Source organism: Osmerus eperlanus, chromosome 22, assembly GCF_963692335.1.
Source record: "Osmerus eperlanus chromosome 22, fOsmEpe2.1, whole genome shotgun sequence".
NCBI classification, from domain to species: domain Eukaryota; kingdom Metazoa; phylum Chordata; class Actinopteri; order Osmeriformes; family Osmeridae; genus Osmerus; species Osmerus eperlanus.
In genome coordinates this window covers 7,975,961-7,997,152 of record NC_085039.1, presented here as the reverse complement: position 1 = coordinate 7,997,152, position 21,192 = coordinate 7,975,961, and the positions used below count along the sequence as shown (strand labels likewise).

Sequence of the window (21,192 nt, the reverse complement as noted above, 5' to 3'; positions counted from 1 at the left end):
CCCTGTCCTCACCATGCATCAGACACATTCACACCCTTCTGACAAGTCGTTTACCTTCAATGTTTTCCTAAGATCTTTAGGCTTACCGAAGGCTCAACCACACGCATTGTTGACAGAATGCCAACAATAACTTGGATGCTTCAATAACTTTCAAAGATGCCCGCAAAGATTAAGATCAATGGTTTTTTTTGGGTGCTCGGTTTACAGACAGAGACAGTTGGAGAGAGTGATGAAGAAAGCGTTTTGTCTGTCTCTCCATGGACGGAGTGACTACGTTCAGTTGTGTTCTGGAGTTTTAGCAGTATGATCGAGCTGCAGATTGGGAGAGAAAACCAGACCTCTGACATTAAACGACAACACAACACCAGGCTTAGGTCTCAGTCATGTCTCTCGCCGCTCCGAAGGCCGGAGGACCATCTTTTATAGGGCACGAGAGGGTAAACCCAGACAGGGACGGTAAGGCAGTAACGGTGTTACGACAGTCACAGAGAAAGACATTGACAGCTCCCAGCACGTGACCACTCCCAGGGCAAAGAGAGAGCATAGGTGAAGCCCTCCCCGTAGTCATCACAAGGGACGTTTACCCAGTACTTTGCCCTGACGCTTGACGTCTAGTCAGCCTGACACATAGACACACTCGACTCTCATCAATAACAAACCTGCCTGAGAACATACTCACTAGTATCCAATGACTAGTTCTATTGATCAGTGAATAACATAAGTACACAGGAAATCCCTTTTTCTTCCACGAGACTCGCAGGGAATGGACCGGGCAAGGCCTCTGAGTAACAGCCTGAGGTGAAACAGCATGTGTTCTACCTGGTGAGCCACACGAGCAGGTGCCACCAGCATTTTTCCTGTCAATGTCTCTTTGCTTAGTGGTGCCTGTTTTTATCCAAAACCGGTTCAGATTTATGACCTTGACACAAATGCAGACAGTAAATCAGCGCCATGACAGTTGAACACTCCAACTGAATTTTAAACTGATTGATTTTCGATCATGCGCCATCAAAGAATCGGCAAATGAAACAGTGTAAACATTAGCCAACACTCAAACAATGGAACCAAATGCAACGGTACAATCGAAACTTGACAAGAGAGTGCAGTATGTGCACCCAAGTCATCAAACGACATTTTACCATGTCGCAGTATGCCTTTCCAGGTTATCTGAAAGCGACTGGTTATGGGAATATTGACATTCAAGGTGTGTTTACGACATTCTATCACAGAAGACCTGGTACACAGGGCAGGGCTGTAAAACATGCTGGGTCAATAATGCTTTCCAGTCCATTTCACTTTCAATTTTTTAGGGTTCAACGGGGCGTAGCACTGACCCGTCCGTTTGTAACAGGCCAAATATCCGTGTCCTGAATTCCTTTGTACATTTGACTTTACAACTGACACGGACAGTAAACCAAGGAGTGGTCGTCGGACAAGCCACATGTCAGATCATGCAGAGAGTTAATGGTCTACTAAAGGGGCAGGGAAGAGCAATAAATGTCCACATTCAGTACAACATGCAGTTATGGATTCTCTGTAATTATAACAAAACATAATATACTTTTCAACCAAAGCTTGAATACAATTCACACGTCTCGGATACAGTATCAAATATAGGATTTCAGTACAGAGAGGCCATAGCATTCCTAGCCAACAACTAACCAGAGTATCAGATCCACCATCAGATGGATGCTTGAAAGTGCACTAGCTCAGTCATTTCAAATGGCTCTGCCAAATGTCTACCATGAACCCAATAAACTTTAGGGGGCGCATGGGAATGGGCTGGTTGTATGGTCATGTGATTAAGGCCTAGATTAGAACCAAAAAGTCCCCTCCACTAGCACTACAGCAATGTAGCAATCATATTCATCTCTGTTCACAGCTCAGCTCTACAAGTTCACGTTTAGTTCTGGTGTCCCCCCAGGGATGAATACTCAGCCTACTTGAAGAGTCATCGGATGCTGTTATACAAGATTGGAGACAGGCTCCAGTAGTTACACAACATTCTAAATGTTTCATTCTCACCTGGGCACGAAGCTCGTTAATAGTCCTCTCTTGCTTGGACAGGTCTCGTGGCTGGGGGATATTCTTGTTGCTCCAGTCCACTATCTGGCTCTCCAGGCGCTGGTTGGACACCTCCAGGCGGTTTACCTGCTCCAAAAAGCCCTTCAGGCGGGCATTCAAGCCCTGCATGGTCGTACGGGAGTCATCGAGGAGTTCCATGGAAACCCTGTTTTGGGATGTCCACACGCACGCACACACACACATGTGCGGTACACACCCACACAGACGCGATACACACAGACACGTATAGGTTCACAGACACACACACACACACACAATCCTTAGGCTGCGGTTCAATCAACGAGACCACCAGCGAGAAACACACACACTTGTCTACTCCCGCAATGATACAGTTGGGTAGAGCCGTGCCACCCATGCAGCAGAGATCACCAACCCATAAGTGTTTACCTGGTAAATGTTTACACAGCGATAGACTCACCTCTCAGGCAACGTGGCCCTCTCTCCTGGTTACAACACACTGGACGTGTGTGTGAGAGTGTTTCTGTCCCAGCCCCACAGTCAGAAGGATCCGTTCCACTCTCCCCAGACCGAGCTTAGCCACATTCTTCCACGTCTCGTCGGCGGACTCTTTTGCTATCCTCTCTGGGTTCAGGCAGGGTCAAGGGTCGTCCTGTCACAAACGAGATGGGAGTGCCAACAGCGTTAGCTAAGCTAACAGAGCTAGCGCTCTGGGACAGCTGTGTGTCAGCAGCAAACCTCAGGGGTTAGCCATGACGAGGCTAGTTCTCCCATTATCCCCCCCCCCCATCCCCCCGCCCCCGCCCAACCCATCACCAGTAACAACAGGCTCTGGAGACAGAGAGAGGGGTGAGTTCCGAGCTAAGCGCTGGCCACACTGCTTACATCACCAGCGCTCTGAAGCCCTTTGTGCTCTGTGATCCGGGATTACTGAGCCGCTTTCAAACAGAGGGGCAACACCAGCTGTGCAGGGAAAGTTCAGGGACACGCAGATAAAGTGTGTGTTCTCTGTTTGCGTGCGTCCCAACATTACACACGCTGTTTATTGGGGATGAAGTGACGTCTCAATAATACACCCACTCAGCTGGGAGGCATGCGGTAAACACTGTAAACACTGTAACCCATGCCGCTCAAAACATTTCTTTGGACTTCAAGCCGATCATTTGTGCGTGCGTGTGTTTATGTGCGTTGGTGTGCGTGCCTCTATTTGTGTGTGCGGCTCTGTGTGGTTTGGTTTGTACCTCTGTGTGTGTGTCTGTGTGCCTCTTAGTGTTTGCATGACTGCAAATATCAGAATTTGTGGGGCAAGGGTATTATTTCCTTTGTTTTCCTGTAGTTTGCAACAATGACGGAGTGTAGTCATTGTTGATTTGTAAACGTGATTACAGACTGTTGATTCAACATCATTTATCTTATGACTTCACCATCTTGTCAGTCTGTGTAAACTATTTCATCTTAAGCATGAAAGCAAAGCACTTCCATTTTCAATTAATCTACCTTATGTAGCAGACAGTTTTGCGTAAGCACGGACGCCAACAACACAGTGATAGAGGAACTGTGCTGAAATGTGTTTGTTCAAACTGGGGCGTGCCCTTCAAAGAAAGAATACACAGGACCAAAAAAATTGCACTGAAAACGTCATTCTGACAGAATAATCGCAATAAATTCATCGGACTTAAAAACATCCCCAGCCTTCCACCTGCATCTACCTTGGATTAACAAAATGCCAAGATAGCCTGAATTGTCTACGCTTGAACTTGATCTAAGACATAACAACTTGTGACTTTTGGATGAAGTTTCTACTTCCTTACAATGTCAACAACCACACCTAGTATCCCTGTGAAGACAGGATAAAAGGATTATCAATGAGACGGCAACTAAGCCAACACCAGGGCATGTTGTATTATGCCGGTGGAGACAGGGCTATCCTGTTACCATAGGAGCAAAGTAGGACCAACGAAATGCATTAGACTAATGAGAAGATGACATGAGAGTTACAAATGAGAAGATTGCAGTACATATCCAAGAGGCTGTCTCTGTTGTGGTTTGGCTCCATAACGAGGATATGCACTAGGAGAAATCTAGAGAGTATGTGCCCACATGAGAGTCTAGCTGGGCTGGACTGTGACAGGGAGCGTTGAGAGACACCCGCCTTCTGATAAAAACATGATATCTGATGAAACAACAACACACACACAGATGCTCATGAACACACACCCTCACTCGCACGCACACACAATAACAGCAGGTGGAGAGGGCCATGCAAGGCCGTCGGCGCGCTTACCGTCAAACACACGCCCACACCGTTCCCCCGGAGCCCAACCTGTCTTTTTCTCTTCCTGCCAATAGGGCGGTGAGGATTGGGGGGCGCTGATGGGTATTGATGATTTCAGTTAAAAAGTCCGGTTGGATAACAAACCCCACCCGGGCGTAGCAGTGAGTCGTTCTGATATCCTGAGACTCATCAGCTTCCGTGACTGCGTGCGGGGAATGTGGCCCAGCTTGTTTCAAAGGCGCAGAGCCTCTCTTACAGCTAACGTCCCACATAATTCGCAGAAATGTCAAACCAGGAAATGTTAAGCCTGAGGGAGGGGGCAGGGGCGGCAGGGGAGGGGGCAGGGGGGTGAATCATGCAGTGGCTTGTAGGCATGAAGCTGGGGTGACAACAGTAAGAGGCGACGGGACTGAAGAACTGAAGGAATGACCTAAGGGGAGCCCCTCACACAGCGAGAGTTTCCCTTTTGAGACTGGCATTACTGTCATACATAACCCGTCTCCAATCTTGACAGAATAGGGGTCATAGGAGGATATGTAGACAAGCAGGCTCAACTCAGACAGAGGCTTGGCGTTGAATCTTCTCCCAACATCTCAAGACTATTGTGGACCATTCATGTTCATGCATTTTAAGATTTCACCACATAACAAAACGATTTGCTTCACCTCGCTTTGAGGCCTCAAGCTACTGAGAGCCGTGGTGGGAATGTGTAACTTAGCTCATGTGTCCCTGTAGCCACGCTTGTTTTGTCTATTCATCATATCATTCAACAAACAACTGAGCCCCGGATTTGTTTTCTGTAAAGGTTATTGTAGTATGAATCCAAATCTGCTCAAAGGATTAACTTTCACATGAACTTGTTACACGTCTCAGTACCACGTCTGTACATGTGGCTTCTGAAATACCAAGCATGCCACAGCGACACACACACACACACTCACGTCTGCATGTGACACTCAAGCACAATCACACACACACACACACACACACACACACACACACACACACACACACACACACACATGGTTGGATGTCCACACAAACCCCCCCACACACACACAGTAATACTAAGCTGTTGGAAAATGATTAAAACCGCATTGTCAGCATGGCGTTAAACTGAATGATTATGAGCCAGTTAATACTCAGCCATCATCTCAGGCAAAAACGCTTTCTTGTGTTCATTTCTTTCAAGTTAAGATGGGCGTGTATAGGGGGATGTTATCTTTGGACCACCTTGCACTGTGAACACCTGTTTAAATCCTTCACTCGATCTAATCCTGGCTGAATGCATTTCCAACCGAAAATGTCATTGATGGTTAGAACATCAGCCCCTGGCATCCCTAAACCAACTCCAGTCCCAAATCAGCAACCTTTGATCAGGTGATTGTGCGTAGGTGAACATCAGTCCATAATGTTAATCTCCCCCACCCTTCCATACCTTCTATGCAAATCTTAATCATCTCAAGCATTCAGAGCAAAGGGACCTCAACTTTTTTGTTATGGCTCCGTCGTCAAGGCTCCCAGACTACTAGTCATTCCTAACATTACTACACTGATAACTAGTTGAAGCTACAATGAGAAAGACCTACCGTCAAATGTTTGAGAGGTATTCATCATGAGTGCAGACTGGTGATTGGTAGTTCTGGTGTGAAGGTTTGCACCACTCCCTCTGGCAAGACTGTCAGGTAGTTTACGACAGGTAGTTTAGCTAATTGGCTGGGAAAAAAAGCTAAGATGTATTTCTTACAAGTGTGTCATACAAATGTAATTTCACAAAACATGCTGTAGTGTGTGGTTGTGAACAATGTTTTCTTTTTGGTCTACATACGGTTTCTCACACTTTTCTGTGTTTTTTTCTTTGTGACTTAATTGATATTGCTTATCAACCTATTATGTTGTGTATTCCATTTTAATCTGTATGTCTGACGAATGACTCAAGTTAAATAGGGCTATAAAGTGATTAATCAATTTAGCTGAAAAGTAAGGTCTTTTAAATTAGCTTAAAAAGGTATTAAAGATCATCAATAACTATTGTGTTATCTTTAGTTATCCAATGTAGTGGACTTGGGTTAAGAACTTTGGAACCATGCATGCCACTGTTAATTCTTATTTTTCAATTTAGAAAACTTTCTGAGCCTTCTATTGATATTTTTTTATGTGTGGGGGTGTGGTTTCAAGAAATAATTGTTAGAGCAGCGCAACCTTTTTCACATTAAATTAAAACAGAACGATATTGAGACATTTTATCCTTGCAACATTTTCACTCAATCACTGTATGCAAATATAACTTAATTAACTTAAGGACACAAAAAATCCCATTACTCTGCAAAATAAAATCATCGTTCCTGAATGTACTCTGTGGAGTGATAAACTATTAAGCCTTATCATGATCTGCTCTGAACAGGGTATTAAGAAAAGCACCTTGGGGCATGGGAGTATCTGTTTACCTGAAAAACTATTACACCAAGGAGTGGCACACTTTACTTTCATTCCCTCGTCTGAACATCAGGGATGGGCTCATATCTGAAACCCAGCCAGACAGGTTGAGGCAACCCCAACACAAGTCAGTTGAGGTGTATGAGTGGGGGGAAGGGTGTGTGTGTGTGTGTGTGTGCGTGTGTGTGTGTGTGTGTGTGTGCGTGTGTGCGTGTGTGTGTGTGCCTAAGGAGGCGTAGTTAAGTAAGATATGTGGTGAGGGGTTGTGTGTGGGGGTGGGTAGGAGAGGGGCTGCCCACTCTCTGCCCAGAAGACCAGTGACACTGGTAACACAGGTCATGAGGTTTCTCATAACAACCAACCATTAAAAGCAGTTCATCAAGCTTTTATTTCACAAGCGTCTATTTCTTATTGAACTAAATGAATTCCAAAATGTGTCGAAAATTGGATCGATGGAAAACAGTACTGTTTGGAGTACCGCAGAAAGTGTGAAGTTGATAGAAGGTTTATCATAATTCATTCCTGCTTTTTCGTTTTTATTCTCTTGTTGATGGCATGTGGCCAGGGTGTATTTCTGACTAGTCTTCTGTCTTAAAGGCTCCCCACAACTCTGGCAGGAGACCCTGAGGGTCTGTCACGTGGAAACAATCCAAAGAAGAGCTTAGACTGCAATTACAGTTGACACTTCAGGTAGCCTTTGAAGCCCATTGTCTTTGAACAAGCACCTAGGCCCACACCAACTTTAACTTCAACTTTCAACTTTATTTATCCTTATAAAGGAAATTAGTGTGCAGCAGGGGTCAGAAACACATACACAGACACACAACAGCACTGCCAAATGCCAACAACATTACACAACACAGGACACACAATGGAGACACACCTTCCCCCAAACCCAATGACAGGGTCCAGTTGGGACAGTAGCCTACAACAGGAATCCATCAAAATGGCAATTGACAATTTTTTATTTTTTATTAATGGATTCCCTTGGCAAGATTCTGGGTTGCTGCATCAGTGGTTTTATCAACAGGTGTCCATTACTTTGGTATCAATTTCAGCAAAACTGGGAAATATTATTATTCACAGGATGGGAAGAGGAGTGGAGGGGAAAGGATGAGAGGCGAATAACCTAACCCAAAGGGAGTCAGTCATAGCTTTCTGGTGGATACACACTGGCAAGGGATGAAATGATGTAAAGGGCCAGTCTAAGATTGTTAACATTTGACTGGCTTCGCCAATAATTTACAGTACTGTTCACTGTGTATTCATTTGCACCCTAATCCACCTCCTGGTTGATACAGTTTCATGGAGACAGAGTTGCAGTGGAGTGTGTGAAGGGAGGGGCTGCTCTCTCATGCGTTCTTCTTCTCCTGCAAACCTCTACAGTACTGGCCATCTACTTTATTTGGAGAGCCTGGGAACCCAGGCTCCTGAAGTCCTGTGTGTGGGTGTAAGTGTGTGTGTGTGTGCGCACGTGTTAGTGTACGTGCAATGTGCACGAGATTATAACCCTTACAGGACTCCTACCACTGTGTCCCCTCCATGATCCAGTCGCATAATGACATGACATTTAGAATACAGATTAATGAGGGGGTAATTACAGTAAGTATATTTTAAGATGGGACTACATATCTTAAGCGATGCAAAGCTATGATTACAGAGGGTGTGGAGCAAGCTCTTCATACCATGGCTTAAGAAGACATTCACGTTGAATTTTGAAAAGCACTGGGTTTAGATCTGACATAGTATTGTCCTGAAAATACCAGGTTCTCACATTGAATGGTTCACTGGTCTTTCATTAGGGTTCTAATATATTGTTTGAGCCTTTATGTATTCATTTTGAGTTGTGATTAGCGGTTTCATTCTAGTACTGTATGTAGTACACTTTCGTATTCATGTTTTGTCATGCGTTTCAATGGCAATGTTGACCTAGAGAACATTGTTTGGTGTGTATTAGACAAGATACATGACAGACAGAACTCAACACCCTAGCAACAGTGTAGACAGAGGCTAATTACAAGACGATGACAACATGGATTAAAGAGCAGGTCATCGAAAGTGATCCTGATTCCTGTGTATTACAACTGATTGAAATGACTTTATAACAGTACCATTTGTAAATGTACGTTTATGTATCCAGTTTGTGTTTGTCAGTTTTTATACGGCTAAACTTACATACCACAGAAACCACCTGTTTGCATCTGTTTGCACATAGACAATGGTTGTAATGTGTGCCCCAAAAAGTAAAATATATTGTACTAGATATGTCAAAAATATGCTGAAAGCAAGACTAGAGTTCCATACACAAACAGCCACCTCTGGCAAATTACAATCACGAAACCAGTTTTCTTCACAGTTAAATGAATGTCAATGTTCTCATCGACTTATTCATGCTGACTTAATCAAGGAGTGATGTCCTACGTTGTGAGAGCCTGTTCTCTCTGATGGACAACTACATAACATGTCGAAGTACAGTACTACTGTAGGCCTGTTTAACCGAAGGGGGCGATCAAAATGTGTTTGAGTTGCACGCAAGCACGCACACACATACACACACACACGCAAGACTGCTTAGATAGATGGCTACGTTTCCTGCATGCAGCCCTACAGTATGTGTGTGTGTTTGTACGTGTGTCTGTTGAGCAACAAGTAGTCTGTTAAGAATGCTTTTATGTGAACCTTGGAGGACTTGTCAGGCGGCTGGGCTCAGGACTACGTGAAGGTTCTTTTTCACACCCCTAAAGCACAGATGAGCCCCTTTGAAACATACACTACGAATGAAAGGCGCTAAGAAATGACATTATTGATCGTGTTACATTGGTGAGGAAACATTTGTAGGATGGCATCTAACGCCACGTGTAGCCTACTTGATGTTTGCACTTGGATCATATACCAAGTCATAAATGTATCTCTATCTACGCCAACAGTCAACAGTTGCGAAAGACATAGACTTCATGGCAAAATCGTGTGAAACTACCCTCATATTTACAACTGACTCGATTTAAAAACAGACCGTAACAGGTCTGACATGGGGATGATACAATAGGTGGGAGTCTTTCACGCGCACCACACCTAGCACTTTCTCACTTTTCAGGGCTGACACACCTGTTAATGATGTGTGATGCATATCTCTCTCCTGTAAATAGTTATCTATGCACGCCCTGAAGCCGCTCCCACGTGGTAAGGGTAGCCTATATATTCTGCTACTGTAAGGTAGTCCAGTACCAACTCTTAATTTACCATTCGGCGATTTGAAGTGCTTATCCATCACAACCCGTGTCGCCATGAGTACCTTGTCCCAGCGCAGTTATTCCTCCGGCCGTCCCTCCTCTGCCTCTCTCTACGGATACTCATCTCGAATTGGCATGTCAAGGGCACCAAGTGTCTATGGAGGTGCAGGGGGGCAAAGCGTCCGTGTGTCCTATGCTTCGGGCTCAAGGGGCGGCTTTGACTTGTCCAGCGCGGCCGGAGGGAACAATGCCGCCAACGAGAAGGCTACCATGCAGAACCTGAATGACCGTCTGGCCACCTACCTGGACAAGGTCCGCTCTCTGGAGACTGCTAATGCCAAGCTCGAGTTTCAAATCCGCGAATGGTATGAAAGGAAATCTCCCATCGTCAATGACTACAGCAAATACCAGGCTATTATTGCTGACCTGCGCAAAAAGGTGAGCACAATTTAACGTGTAATTATTTTATTTCATATTGTATAAAGCATATTAAGTCACATTAGGCTATTGGTTGAAAATACACCAATAAATGCTACACCAAGGTAGTTACACTGTAAGCATGCCCTTAGGTTGTGGATTTAAAAAAACATTGAGCGCAGTTGCCTCATAGAAATATACTCTGGGGATTAAGCGATAAAACTGTGTGGAATAGACAGGTTTGTCTTGATAGTCTACGCTGTGTATTTTCTCAAATGGCCGAGTTAAATTATAATTTATTTATTATTCATTTTAAAATGTAGACCTATAATTATTATTGTTTGTAAAACTGTCACACCAGTTTATTTTACCTTCAAAGTGTTTTACTGTCGTTCGTATTTTAACATCATGCTATGCTAGCCACTTAAACATTAAAGGTAACTTGATTAAACGTGAACATGTGATTTTCACCTTGGCGCGCAGGTCACAATTACACCTTTGACATTAACAGATGCTTGACCTTAGAAAATGGCCGCTTGGGTTACCTTTGATTCACCCATAAACACTTCAAGTGTTATACCAGTTTATGGAGAGAAAATTATTTAACGTTGTTCCATGTTGTTTTTTTACTTTTATTCCAGATCAGCGTTGCTTCCTTGGACAACGCCAGGATCCTCCTCATGATTGACAATGCAAAACTGGCCGCTGAAGATTTCAAACTCAAGTGAGTGAAAACAAAGTCTTTAAAAAGTAAATCAACTTGTCTATCAAATAACAACACAGCAAGACCCTAGTTTTATGTAGGATGCACATGTTTGCCAGATCACTTCATCAAAGTCACATCACACCACTGTGGTGAATGTTGTGGTCAGCGGAAAGTGATAGGCCTGGTATAACTGGTTTAGTCAAGTTTCCTCTTACTGTTGGCGGCAACACTGTTGAGCTAGTCAGTTGACTATGTTCGGCACGAGCACTCACGTGTTTTGCTTTTCCCGCGGCAGGTATGAGAACGAAATGTCAATGCGCATGTCGGTGGAGGCAGATATCGCAGGACTGAGGAAGGTTCTGGATGAGCTCACCATGTCCCGGTCCGACCTGGAGATGCAGATCGAGGGCCTGAAGGAGGAGCTTCTCTATCTCAAGAAGAACCACGCTGAGGTTGGTGCTCGATGGAGTCCTTCAGCAGGGCCCTGACAAGTGTCTAACCCTTAAAAGTCGTTTCTAAAAAGTGGCGCTTCTTCCATCTTTGGATTGTTCTCATTGTTTGCTCAGCGGTATTGTCTTTGAAGGGGTAATTGATGGTACACAAACACAAAAGGTTGTTTGATGTACCCACTAGCTTTGTGTACCTTTTAAGCTGGTGATACTGGTGCTGTCACCACAAAGGCAGTTTCACCACAATTGAGATGACATAACCTTCAGATGAATTGCTCACGTCACAGTATTTACTTTTAGCCCTGTTCTAAAGCATGGGAATAAACCATGCAACAGATATCTACACTTTAACCATACATCAATAAGGGTCTCATTCGTGACAAGTTGGCCACTTAACACCCGACCCCAGCTAAACCCTTTCCATTTCCCAGGCGACCTCTCGCCTGGTTCTGGCCTCTCCTGACCTTGACATTTTCTCGCCACCGCCTATAGGAGATGGACTCCATGCGCGCCGCCCTGAGCTCCAGCACGGTCAACGTGGAGGTGGACGCCGCGCCCCAGGAGGACATGGCCCGCGTGATGGATGAGATCAGGACCCAGTACGAGGGCATCGTGGATAAGAACCGTCGCGAAATGGAGGCCTGGTACAAGGTCAAGGTGAGGAGAAAGAGACAACGACACTGGGAGAGTTTCCCTCGAGTGTTGCCTCCAAAAGTCTAAAACCAGCCAAAAGAGCCGCTCTTTCAAACACACTGAGCCGTCTTTTGAACAACAAACTAACAACCAAGCAGATATGTCAGCCATGTTTGTTTTGTTATTGTATTACAATCCTATTTCTCACTACTGTCATGGATTTCATGAAATGTACAGTTCAGATTCACATGACCCTGACCGTGCGGTTCTTCTCCTGCAGTTTGATGAGCTGAACAAGGTGGTGACAAGCAACACACAGGAACTCCAGATGGCCCAACAAGAGCTCAGCGAGCTGAAGAGGACCTTCCAGAGTCTGGAGATCGAACTACAATCCCAGATTAACCTGGTAAAGACCTCTCACACACGCACAGATTGTAAATTCTGTTCTGAAACATGTGACCTTAACAACGTGTTACAGCTCATATAACTCATGTTTCACTGCTCAACAGTCATTTGTTCTTTTACAACGTTACATTCACAGTGAATTTGTCATTTAAGTGGTAGGAAGTGAGGATCCCTAACACATTCCTATCTTAAGGGACGTGTGGTCCTCTGGTTGTGTGTAACTGTTAATGATGATGGATGAACTAAAGAGGCAATGAGTCAATCATGTCTAGAGCAAATAGTCCAGATCATGTTGAATCTTGAAACCCAAGGCGACGATGCCTGTCCAATCAACCATCGCACTCGACAATTAATTCATACTCCTCCTCAACCACCCTTCTGCCCCTCTCACCCTTCTCATCTCTTTCTCCTCCTCCTTTTTGGCCTCCTCTTCCTCCTCGACCTTCTCCTCTTCCTTCCTCTTCCTTCCTCTTCCTCCTCTTTCAGAGATCCGCAATGGAGGGCCAGCTGACCGAAACACAGAACAGGTACAACAGGCAACTGAGCCAGCTCCAGATCACGGTCAACAGCCTGGAGACCGAACTCGGGAAGATGAAGATGGACATTGAGAGGCAGGCCTGCGAGTACAAGATGCTGCTGGACATCAAGACCAGGCTGGAGATGGAGATCGCCGAGTACAGGAGGCTGCTGGACGGAGAGGACGTGAGGTAAGACGAGTGCCGTCCACGTCCAGGGCAGAAGGCCCGACTGTAGAAACGACCCCGATTCCAATGCTACTCGCAGCCCTTATCCACGAGATACAGTATCTACTGGATATGGGTGTGGGCCAGACAGCACTATTGAGAGATATAACGTTTGCAGAGGGCTCGGATTGTCAAGGTGTCAACACTCACTCTGTCCTCTCTCTTCTCCAGCCAATGCGTGGTCATAAAGAAGGTCGAGGTTGTGAAACGTAAGTTGCGGGAGAATTCTTTCCCTTTCCATCTCACATCATCACATGATACATCGTTCTTAATAACAGACAAATACCGTAAATCGTGCATTGTTGGCATCAGGGAACGTTTCAAATGAAATTGTGCCTGATCATAAATTGGTTAGGGTTAGTTTCATTGTATTCCCATTTATTTCACTCGAAGTACAACATTCAAAGTGTGCTGATTGCTCGGCGTGCTTTTTCCTGTTCTACAGAGGCACCCGTGATCACCAAGAGGGTCAGGACAGTCGTCGAGGAGGTGGTTGACGGAAAGGTGGTCTCTCGCACAGAGGACGTGGATGTGGCAGTTGTCAGCAAGTAGAGATGCCCACCCTGGCCCCCCCACCACCACCACCACCACCCAATATTGTCCCCCTGACTTGACCCATGCCTCCATTCCTAAATGTGGACCCACAGATGGATAACTTCCCAGTAACATCAAGAATATTTAATTTAAGACTATTATATTTCAAACCAAAACTACTCCTAAACAGCTGTTATCTTGCCTGACTTTGGCTACACCACTGATACTCATTTGTACTTATCTTAGATAAGATACCCTACCAAAATGTCCAGCATAAAAAAAACACAATAAAGAAGCGGTACGGCATATGTTTACATGTTATGGTTATGTGTCATTTTTTTACCTGATTGCATATGTCTGTCACGACGGGATTGAGTGTAGTGTGGATGTGTAGTAGATAAGTGTTAATGTAACCTAGCAAGATAAATCAGAGGTTACCTAAGGTTAAACAGGAAGGAAGACCCTTTTTGAGAATGGCTCAAGGACCGAGTGCTGACTTGGCACATCATCCTTTTATGAACTTTGAAAAAGAAAGCTCATTTCTTTAGTAGGGCAGTTAATTTGGGTGCATACGGCTCATCAGAGAAATCCTCTCATATACTGCACCTTTGGAATCAGTAACATGAAGGTTAATGTAGAATTTGGTCACTTTATCTGGTGACACAGATCTGCATTGTCATCAACAAGAACAGAAATGAGTAAGATGACTCTACACTCCAAACAAACTAGCTAAATAATATTAATAACTGGGATATGGTGTAGTTCCATGCCCAGATGATAACACTTGTTAATATTCAGTTCCTGAATTATCAGAAGAAAGGAGAGTGAAGCAGCCCTCCAAAGACATTTCTTTTGTATCGTTAAGACTGGGACAAAATTCAGAGTTCAAGTAAAGTGAGACTTGATTACTTGAATCAGAGTTCAAGTAAAGCAAAAGCATTCTTCTTTTGGCATTGTTTACATTGATAGGGACAGTTGAAGAAACTGGAATGCCTAGAGGCCTGACGATGAGAGGTTGTGTTCATGTAAGATAGGGGTCTACAAGGTAAGGAAATAAAAGGAATATTTTACTGAAAGGTTCCACTAGATGGCAGCAGCATTGCACTATTGTAAAACAGAACCATATTTAAGAAAACGGCAGATAAGCACTGCAAGTTTAAGTTCGTGTTCACACGAACAGGTTTGTATCGATTAAAACTAACTGGTGTAATTGCTCTGTTAGTGGGTGTGATTTGCACTTCAGGGCCACCGTAGTTAGTGCCGTTTATTTGAACAAGTGTGAACGCTGTCATCCGTACCCTGGTGCGCACTAAACAAGCGACCGCTCGAAAAGTAGGTCTCTGTCCGCTATAAACAAACGCAACACCGACCAAAGAAGTAGCATATACCTGCAGAGCCGGAGACCCCGGAGAGCTGCAGTTTCAAGACCGCAGTGCACCGCAGTTCTAGGACCCTCGTTTTATCTGACAGCGAGTAGACCAAAGACTTATATATTTTTTTATTATAAAAAAGTAAATATATATATATATATTTATTATGAACCGGGTCTAGAAACAGACAAAGAAACTGAGTTATTAACAGTAGAAGATGCAAGACTGACTAAGAAAACTCAGACGGCCGACTGACGTGGACGATGACGACGTTGAACTGACGAAGAGTGGATGTGGAACCGGGGTTAATATTCAGATGGTGATGAGTAATGATCCGCAGATGTGCGTAGTTAACACGGAGCAGTAATAATCACAGAACAAAGAGGCAAAAATTAATGATCATTTAACAACCGTGTGGGGGAGACAGAAAAGTCATTTTGGGGGTTATTTTTAACCAAACGAAGAGAATTAAGAAGTGTCAATTTCTATCCTAAAGGCATGGAAGGATGGCCATCCTTGTAGCCATTTTTGTTTGTGGAGGAAAAATTTGGCTTGCAGAGTAAAAAAGTTGACAACAAATTCCAAAGGGTAGTTCACAGGGTTCCCATAATAAAAGAGAAAATCCTTTGCATTCAGAGAATGCGATAATTAAAAAAGCTAATAATTGAAGTCATTAACACATTTTTTTGGCTTCTCACACTCAAGAGATGCAACATTGTTTATTCTGTGTTGTCACAAAAGGAACAAACAGAGTTTATGTCAGTATATTTTGCTACATTGACATTCACTGGATATATTTTATGTCGAATTTTGAAGTGAACCTCCTTTACCTTATTTGTGGTACAGTATTTACTCGGTAACAGCCAAGCTTTTGGCCAGTTAATGTCCTGAACCAAAGATCCTCAGTAGAATTTCCCACTAGGTGTTCTTTTTCTGAATTGAAAGATCTGGCGAATGTTTATTATCACACTTTCTGTCTAACACATCAATCCCATTCAAAAGTAATTTATGTTATGTTGCATTGTCCGTACCAAAAGAAAGGTGACTTTTGATAAATTGATATTGGACGCCAGTTGTCAATACACTACGTCTTTATCCGGTTTAGGGATGAGTGAAATAATTCCTTGTTTCATAGTAGTAGTCATCTCCTTTTGCTCCACACACTTTATACATACAAAGCAAAGACCCTGAATATTCCCAAAAATGCACATAGAATTCCACTGAAAGCCCGTCTATACCAGGAGCCTTTCCTTTTTTCATGGAATGGAGATTTCCTTATTTCAGCAACATATTAGAATCACAAACTGCTTTGTAAGTGCCATTGATTATCGGAATATATTTACTTATTTTCTCAATATTTTCTCATGAACATGCTGCAGTTACTGGGATTAAACTGGGAAGTGTACAGACCTTTGTAAACCTTGGTAACAAATTCTGAAATTAACACAGGGTCTTTAGATTTGGTACCATTTATATTAAGAGAAGTCAGGGTTTTTCTTTGGCCATTCCTCTTCTCCAGTGAACAAAAATAACTACAGTTATTCTCGCCCTCTAACCATTTGGCCCAAGATCTTATGAAGGCCCCTTTAGCTAAATCCAAGTACAACTCGTCAAATTGCAAGCTGATGTTTTTAATTTCTACCTTTTCTTCATCAGTAATATTCATCCGACCAAAGACGTCTAAACGGACCAATAATAGGATGGGACGTCACAAGATGCAACCATTAGAGTGGTAACAAAATGACCAGAGGGCAAACGAGGAGGTAAAACTCCTTATTAAGGAGTCTCCTGGTGGAAGAATCTGCTGTACAGCATCACCCTCTACTGGTGGAGGAGAGAATTACATGAATTAAACAGTAGTACGGGAGAGATGAACAACACTGCACCACTTCATGTTACAGTTCATCATATTTTATTAGAACACTAAGAAACAACAGCAGTTAGGATTCATGTTCAAATGTAAACAAATAGAATAATATAGTAAGTTGACTAAGCATTTGATTCGGAAAATATGAGTAGGCTAGAACAAAATACAATGCTATTGGAATTGTGTAAATGTAGGCTACTGTATACATACAGATATTTATGGAAGTCCATTTCCGCCAGTAAAAAAATAAAAAAGATGACAAATTAAGTCATAATTATGAGATACTAAGTCGAAATTATGAGATACGTAAATCATAATTATGAGATACGTAAGTCATAATTATGAGATACTAAGTCATAATTATGAGATACTAAATCGAAATTATGAGATACGTAAGTCATTATGAGTTACTAAGTCATAATTATGAGATACTAACTACAGCGTTTTTTTGCACTGCTTGCCTTCCCACAGTTCACGCTCGGAGGCGTGTCCGACAGGTTAATACAGAGTTGTACTAGTTCTCTAAGGTCACTATTGTTGTAGTCAAAGCCAAGCGTGCAGACTTGGGTTCATGTACTCACAATATCGATCAAAATACCACTTTTACACAACATTTGTGTAAAAATACACAATATTTTACTAGTGCAAGATTACAGTAGACATGTTACGCCACCGGTCACTCAACCAGTTGTATGTCTGCTGGGCTAGCGAGCTAGTAGCAGTGGCACAGAACAGTCACGTAATGTGACGAGAATTAATTTAAATTGAGTATAAAAACACACCAGGGACACTGACAACATCGGCAACCCTGCACCATTCATTATTATTTTAATGTAATCTTTAAATTCAGGCTCGTTACATTTCGGGACTTTGTTCTGAACAGCAACGCCAGGCTTCATTGAAAATGAATTGGAAGCCGACGCTCCGCGCCGCCCGCTCTGCTGTAGTGGACACGCACTGTATCTCATAATTATGACTTACGTATCTCATAATTATGACTTAGTATCTCATAATTATGACTTACGTATCTCATAATTTCGACTTAGTATCTCATAATTATGACTTAATTTGTCAACTTTTTTTTTTTTACTGGCGGAAATGGGCTTCCATAGATATTAGATTTTTACCACATAACTAAATTACTTCTGAATTCAGACCCTGTAAATCATTAAGAACACCCTACCTATAATTCCCTCACTCATATTGATCTTTGTTCTTTATACCTTGATGCTCATGTTATAGGTTGGTAATCTTCATGACAGGAAGGTTGTAAACACATGCTGTTCTACTGTTCCAGATAGAGGTGGTGCCATCTTTGATGACTCTGCTGTTCGACGGCTACAGAGGCCTTCACTTGTGAGATCATCAGAGGGTGGAGAGGGCAGCCAGTACCAATGCATGGAAAAACTCTCTCAGGAAAGGTGTCCGTGAATGTGTGCAGGTGTGTCTTCCTATCAGGGTCAGAGAATGCCAGCTTTCCTCCGTCCCAGTCCAGCTTCACTCTGATCCTCTGGGGTTTCTGTCTCCCTGTGAGAACAGTGACTGGTCCTGATGAGGATGCTGCTGTGTATTCACTGTTGTAGAACCAAATTCCCCAGTATCCACCCAGTTTGTCTCCCTTCCTCTGGACAGACTCGGCTACCACGCCCAAGTACCAGTCTGTACTGTCTCCCACCTCAACATCCCAGCTGTGTGTCCCTGAGTTGAAGCCCTCAGAGACCAGGACCCATCTATATCTGTCAAACCTCTCTGGGTTGTCAGGAATCTGCTGTCTCTCCAGACTGACTTTCACACTGGTCAGATCCTCAGACAGGATGAGGGCTGGGTGGGCAGTGTTGAGGTCCAGAGTCACAGGAGCTGAGGAGAGAGGTCAGGTTTGTGTTGATGCAGTGCTCGATGTTTACACTCTCACGCACCAGGAGTGGACACCATGACAAACCCAGTAATGATTACATATCATGTATGTGGATGTGTCAGGGGTTTTAATGATCATGTTGTATTTATAACATTATGCAACAAATGTATATTTAACCTAGCAGCCTGATATTGTTGTGATATTTGGTAGAGCAGTTCATTGGATCAAGGAACAAGGGTAATGTACAGTAAGTAGCCTGTACTGTAGTGTTAAGGATGGTGTATGGACAGATATGATCACAATAAGACCGATCCTGATCAGTAATGCAGGATACTGTAAGTAATATATTGAATATTACTACATGATCTAATACTCACTGTATGTGACAATGTCCTGCATCTTCTCCCAGACTCTGAAGGTCAGGTTGCCCAGGTGTTTGGCCACGTCTATCAGTGCTCCTGAGACCAGCTGTGGATCCGGCAGAGTGGACTGGGCTCTGGAAGAACATTCTGGAGTCAGAGCTGGTGTGGGGTTTGGTTCGCAACCACAGAGAAGAGAGAGACAGGAGGCAGGTCACTTACCTTGTCACTGTGTCTTTGTAGTTCTGTGGAGATACAGAAGATGAAGTTAGACACTCATAAACACACCCAGCCAGCCATTCCATATGAACTTAGAGAGATCAGTCCTGACCTGCAGGAATAAGATGTCTTCAGCTCTCAGCTCCTCCTCTATGGCTCTGATTGTGTGTGAAAGTGTTGATATCTCTCTGTTCAGCCCCTCAATCTTCTCCTTCATCACCTGACTCTTCTGCTTCTCCTCCTTCCTCAGTGCAGCAATCCTGGCCTCCTCTTCCTCTTGTAGAAACTGGTGAAGGTTCTGAAACTCCTCCTTAATCCGCCTCTCTGTGTGCTGGGTCTGAATCTGGAGGCATGCAGGTTCATAAAGGGGTTTAGGGGACCAGAGTTTTCAATGTCAAAACAGTGATGTATTATTATTACTCATCTTATTTACCTTAAAGTGTTCTGCTGTTTGATCACAGGTATGTTTAACCTTATTAAAGACTTCCAGCTTCTTCCGTAAGGATTTCAGAGCAGGCTGGAGTTTCTCCTGGAATGAAACAAAACATGTTTTGAGGAAAGGTTGTTCATTCTCTCATATGTAAGAGTGATGAATATATGGGGAGATCATTAGAACCGTGTCTGTCCGACACAGGCTGGTTGTATTAAGCCGGACATTTTGTGTGAGACAGGTGTTGCTGTTCCACTAACCATCGGAGATGAAAACACTGTACTATGAAAGACACTATTGAGGAGACTCATATGCATCAATGTTAACTAAACTCCTGCTTCTTTACACATAACATTACACTGTAATTGTGATAGACCTCATTCCAAACGTTACGTTATACAATATCTCTTGCGATTTCTTACAGAAGGCATAACATAATATAACATTAAACGTTGTGTATTGTGTTTAAAAGTTACTTTAATTGTACCTTATGATTTCGTGCAGCTTCATCTGTGGGTCTGAATTTGTGGTTAAGGTGTAGTTCTGAGTCTCGACACACCAAACACACTGGCTGTTTATCATCCAGACAGTAGAGCTTGAGTTTCTCACTGTGCAGACTGCAGAGCACCTCAGTCCCTGATGAAGCTCTCTGACGTCTCTCCTGTAAGAAGGACTCGCACAGGTTCTTCAAAGCCAGGTTAGAAGGAAGTAAATCCCTTGAAGATTTTCTTCTGCAAACTGGACAATTCTTTTCCTTATTCTCCTTCCAGTATTCCTGCAGGCAGGCTTTACAGAAGCTGTGGCTACACGTCAGGACGACAGGGTCTGTAAAGATGTCACAGCACACAGGACAGGAGAGACCCTCCTCTGGGAGAGATGAGCTGGATGCCATTTTGGCACATACTCTTACATTTGCTTTCACTTTTAAGTAAAAAAAAAAAACTTATTCTGATTCAGTCAGCAGTGAGTTAAACCCTCTGTTGATAACAGTATTCCTTCCTGTAGTTGAGTAAAGACAGTCTCTTTCTTCTCGGTGCAAGTTGTAATTTTGTTCAGTTTTCTCTCATGGCAGAACAGTGATTCTCAGAGCCTGTCAGTGACCAGAGAAAGACTGACGTCTACTTCCTGGATTCTGACAGGTGAGTCAGGTAGTAGGTGGGGCTTCAGCAGACCAGGAAGTAAACTGTACCAGTGTGTATTGGAGGAAGGGCAGACAGAGAG

General features: G+C 43.5%; 3 protein-coding genes across 3 annotated transcripts in view; 1 reads left to right on the top strand and 2 right to left on the bottom strand.

Annotated features, from left to right (window-relative positions):
- Positions 1 to 2,388, bottom strand: part of krt222 (keratin 222) — a 13,596-nt gene extending 11,208 nt beyond the window's left edge. Inside the window, exon 1 of the mRNA XM_062448890.1 lies at positions 2,026 to 2,388. Coding sequence (XP_062304874.1) covers positions 2,026 to 2,268 — 243 coding nt within the window. The 5' untranslated portion in view covers positions 2,269 to 2,388. The remainder of the gene's footprint in view (positions 1 to 2,025) is intronic.
- A 7,581-nt stretch (positions 2,389 to 9,969) lies between these two features.
- On the top strand, positions 9,970 to 14,185 carry LOC134008683 (keratin, type I cytoskeletal 13-like). The gene is made up of 8 exons (XM_062448181.1): positions 9,970 to 10,422; positions 11,043 to 11,125; positions 11,403 to 11,559; positions 12,049 to 12,213; positions 12,470 to 12,595; positions 13,081 to 13,301; positions 13,509 to 13,546; positions 13,783 to 14,185. Exons 1-8 carry the CDS (start codon positions 10,039 to 10,041, stop codon positions 13,887 to 13,889), a joined length of 1,281 nt encoding a protein of 426 aa, XP_062304165.1. The 5' UTR covers positions 9,970 to 10,038; the 3' UTR covers positions 13,890 to 14,185.
- A 2,958-nt stretch (positions 14,186 to 17,143) lies between these two features.
- On the bottom strand, positions 17,144 to 21,066 carry LOC134008682 (E3 ubiquitin-protein ligase TRIM39-like). Its single transcript, XM_062448180.1, has 6 exons — positions 20,459 to 21,066; positions 19,975 to 20,070; positions 19,654 to 19,884; positions 19,545 to 19,567; positions 19,341 to 19,459; positions 17,144 to 18,965 (listed from the first exon to the last, which is right to left on the bottom strand). Exons 1-6 carry the CDS (start codon positions 20,861 to 20,863, stop codon positions 18,394 to 18,396), a joined length of 1,446 nt encoding a protein of 481 aa, XP_062304164.1. The 5' UTR covers positions 20,864 to 21,066; the 3' UTR covers positions 17,144 to 18,393.
- Between the last annotated feature and the right edge of the window lie 126 nt (positions 21,067 to 21,192).

Bases quoted from the DNA above. Each gene is read 5' to 3' on its own strand.
- LOC134008683 (XM_062448181.1), top strand. From the start codon at position 10,039: ATGAGTACCTTGTCCCAGCGCAGTTATTCCTCCGGCCGTCCCTCCTCT. The intron at 10,423-11,042 runs GTGAGCACAATT...CTTTTATTCCAG, and splicing joins TTGCTGACCTGCGCAAAAAG to ATCAGCGTTGCTTCCTTGGA. The intron at 13,302-13,508 runs GTAAGACGAGTG...TCTCTTCTCCAG, and splicing joins CTGGACGGAGAGGACGTGAG to CCAATGCGTGGTCATAAAGA.
- LOC134008682 (XM_062448180.1), bottom strand. From the start codon at position 20,863: ATGGCATCCAGCTCATCTCTCCCAGAGGAGGGTCTCTCCTGTCCTGTG. The intron at 19,460-19,544 runs GTAAGTGACCTG...ATGTTCTTCCAG, and splicing joins TACAAAGACACAGTGACAAG to AGCCCAGTCCACTCTGCCGG. The intron at 18,966-19,340 runs GTGAGTATTAGA...CTCTCTCCTCAG, and splicing joins GCAGGACATTGTCACATACA to CTCCTGTGACTCTGGACCTC.